Here is a 2,570-nt window from a genome sequence, read left to right as displayed (position 1 = left end):
AGGTAAGGGTGGGATTAGTTAGGGCCAGGGGGGTGGGTTAGGTAGGGGAAGGGAGGGGAAGATGGGGGTAGGTGGAAGGAAAGTTCCCTCCAAGGCCGCTCCGATTTTGGAACAGCCTTGGAGCCTTGTGCGCCGACCCCGGATTTTAAAAAAATACGCGCGGCTACCGGTGTATCTATTAAATCCCGGCGTACTCTTGTTTACGCCGGGTGCGCGAACAAAATACACGCTCACGTACTTTTTAAAAATCTACCCCAGTTTGTCTGCAACAACAGTGATGCTTTTTTCAGTTATTTGCTCACCAGAAAACAAGAAAATTTGAGATCAATCAAACCCATGATGATCAAAAATAAAAATTCACTTTTAACTGTCAGTGAAGGAATGGAAAAATCTACAGAAAACAAATGTGCATACAAAAGCTTGTACAAAGAGCAATGCAGGACTTTTATGTGTAACGATTAAATTAAATGAGTGAACAAATGTCTCACAGCACTTTTTGCACAGTTTTTTCTTGTACTCTGAAGACATCAAATAAAGGGAACTGGTGTTGCTAATGGGTATTTTAGAAAGAAAAATAGCTTACTGTTTTCTTTGAAATGTTACCAGATGTTTTGGTAGTATGTTGTAAAATGATGTGGGACAACCTAGACAGCTTAGCATAAATTAATTCATGACATTATATGTTGGAGTATTGCTGTGCAAATAATACAAAGAGCTGTAAACTCTATTGTGCAATATTTTCTGCAAGTTTCTCATTTTAACTATTTCCACAGATAAGTCATCTCTTAAAACGGAAAGCAATGAATCAGACATTATTGAAAGAAATCATCCTTTTGGGACTCTCCAGCCATCCACAAATACAGATACTATTATTTATCATATTTCTACTGATGTATGTCCAAGCTCTCATAGGAAATGTCTTCATCATTACAGTTGTAGCTACTGACCATCATCTTCACACCCCTATGTACTTCTTCCTCATCAATCTTTCCATCTTAGACATTTTTTGTACATCTACAGCGATCCCCAAGATGCTTGAGATGCTTCTATCAGAAAGGAAAGTGATTTCCTTCCAAGGATGCATTTCACAGTTGTTTTTGTTTGTATCAGCTGTGGGCACTGAACTTCTGCTTCTCACAGTGATGGCGTGTGACCGTTATGTTGCAATATGTAATCCCATGCATTACAAAACTATAATGAGCAAGAAGGTCTGCCTATGCCTGGCAGCCTCTATATGGGTGTTAGGCTTAGTCAATTCAACAATACATACTAGTTTAATATTAAAGTTATCGTACTGTGGGCCTAATGTAATCAATCATTTCCTTTGTGAGGTTCCACCAATATTAAAGCTTTCCTGTTCAGATACCTATCTCAATCATATTGTATTAATTGCTTGTGATATCTTTTTTGGGATATTATGTTTTCTATTAATAACTGTCTCTTATGTTTATATAATCTCGACCATAGTAAAAATTCGCTCTGCTGACAAAAAACGAAAAGCCTTCTCGACATGTGTGACCCACCTCACTGTTGTAATGTTGTCTTATGGGAGTGTTATATACACTTACATTCGCCCCTCTTCACAGGATTTATTGGATCAAGACAAAATCATTTCTGTATTATATGCAGTTGTATCCCCAGTACTAAACCCCATTATATACAGTCTGAGGAACAAGGAGGTCAAAGAAGCTTTCTGGAAATTAAAGAGAAAACTAAATCTCTAATAAATATGTATTTGTTTCTTTTACAAAAAAAAAATTCAGTTTGTGGTATTGAGAGTAAAAAATATTCATATTTGTAACCTTTTTGGTATATTCATCAATAAAGTTGTTCAAATTTGTAGACATATTGCAGTTCTAAACTGCATAGTGATTTTATTACTGTCACTGAAATTTAATGGAAATTGTTTTATTTATTTCATCATCATGGACTTGATTATAACCAAATCTTCTTGGTCTCTGGGAAACAAATATAAAATAAAATAGTACAGTTGTTTTAAAAGCAAATATTCAAGACTCAGCAAAGAAATAACATTCATCAGCCTTACAAAAAATTCAGGGTACACAGGTGAAGAAGCTACTATAGATGCTCCTTAAATGTTATTCATTCTCTCCATAAACCACCGTTTGCAAACATGAATTCGTCCAAATACAACTTTTATTCACCTCTCAGAGTCATTTTATTTTAATATAGTTACTTCTGTTCCTGGGTGGAATATGTAGGTCCAAACTTTCAATCGAACCTCTTGTTTAAAAGGAAAATAAATAAACAACCACAGAAGCAACTCCTCCCAAATATAACTAATATTAGAAAAAATGGAGAGGGAAACAGTAATTCTCCCAAAGAAATTAAGAAAAATGTAAAATTAAAAAAAAACCAAAACAAATACTTTTATTGAGAAAAGACAGTATCAGGGTAAAGTGCCTATTTTTAATCCACTGTCTCTCACCCACAATCGGCCTCAGGCAGTGTCAGCCCCACCGGTTCTACAGTTATAATCATCTACTGTCTCCCTCATAAAATATTTTTACTAATTTCTTTATTACTCATTTACTAATTGCAAAAACCTT

General features: G+C 35.2%; 1 protein-coding gene across 1 annotated transcript; it reads left to right on the top strand.

Moving 5' to 3' along the window:
• Positions 1-800: 800 nt before the first annotated feature.
• Positions 801-1,724, top strand: LOC115075250 (olfactory receptor 13A1-like). Its single transcript, XM_029575543.1, has one exon. It carries the CDS (start codon positions 801-803, stop codon positions 1,722-1,724), a length of 924 nt encoding a protein of 307 aa, XP_029431403.1.
• The last annotated feature ends 846 nt before the right edge of the window (positions 1,725-2,570 follow it).

This window comes from Rhinatrema bivittatum, chromosome 13 (genome assembly GCF_901001135.1).
Source record: "Rhinatrema bivittatum chromosome 13, aRhiBiv1.1, whole genome shotgun sequence".
Lineage (NCBI taxonomy): Eukaryota > Metazoa > Chordata > Amphibia > Gymnophiona > Rhinatrematidae > Rhinatrema > Rhinatrema bivittatum.
Note: the sequence above shows the minus strand (reverse complement) of the source record. Positions and strands in the feature narration are given on the sequence as shown.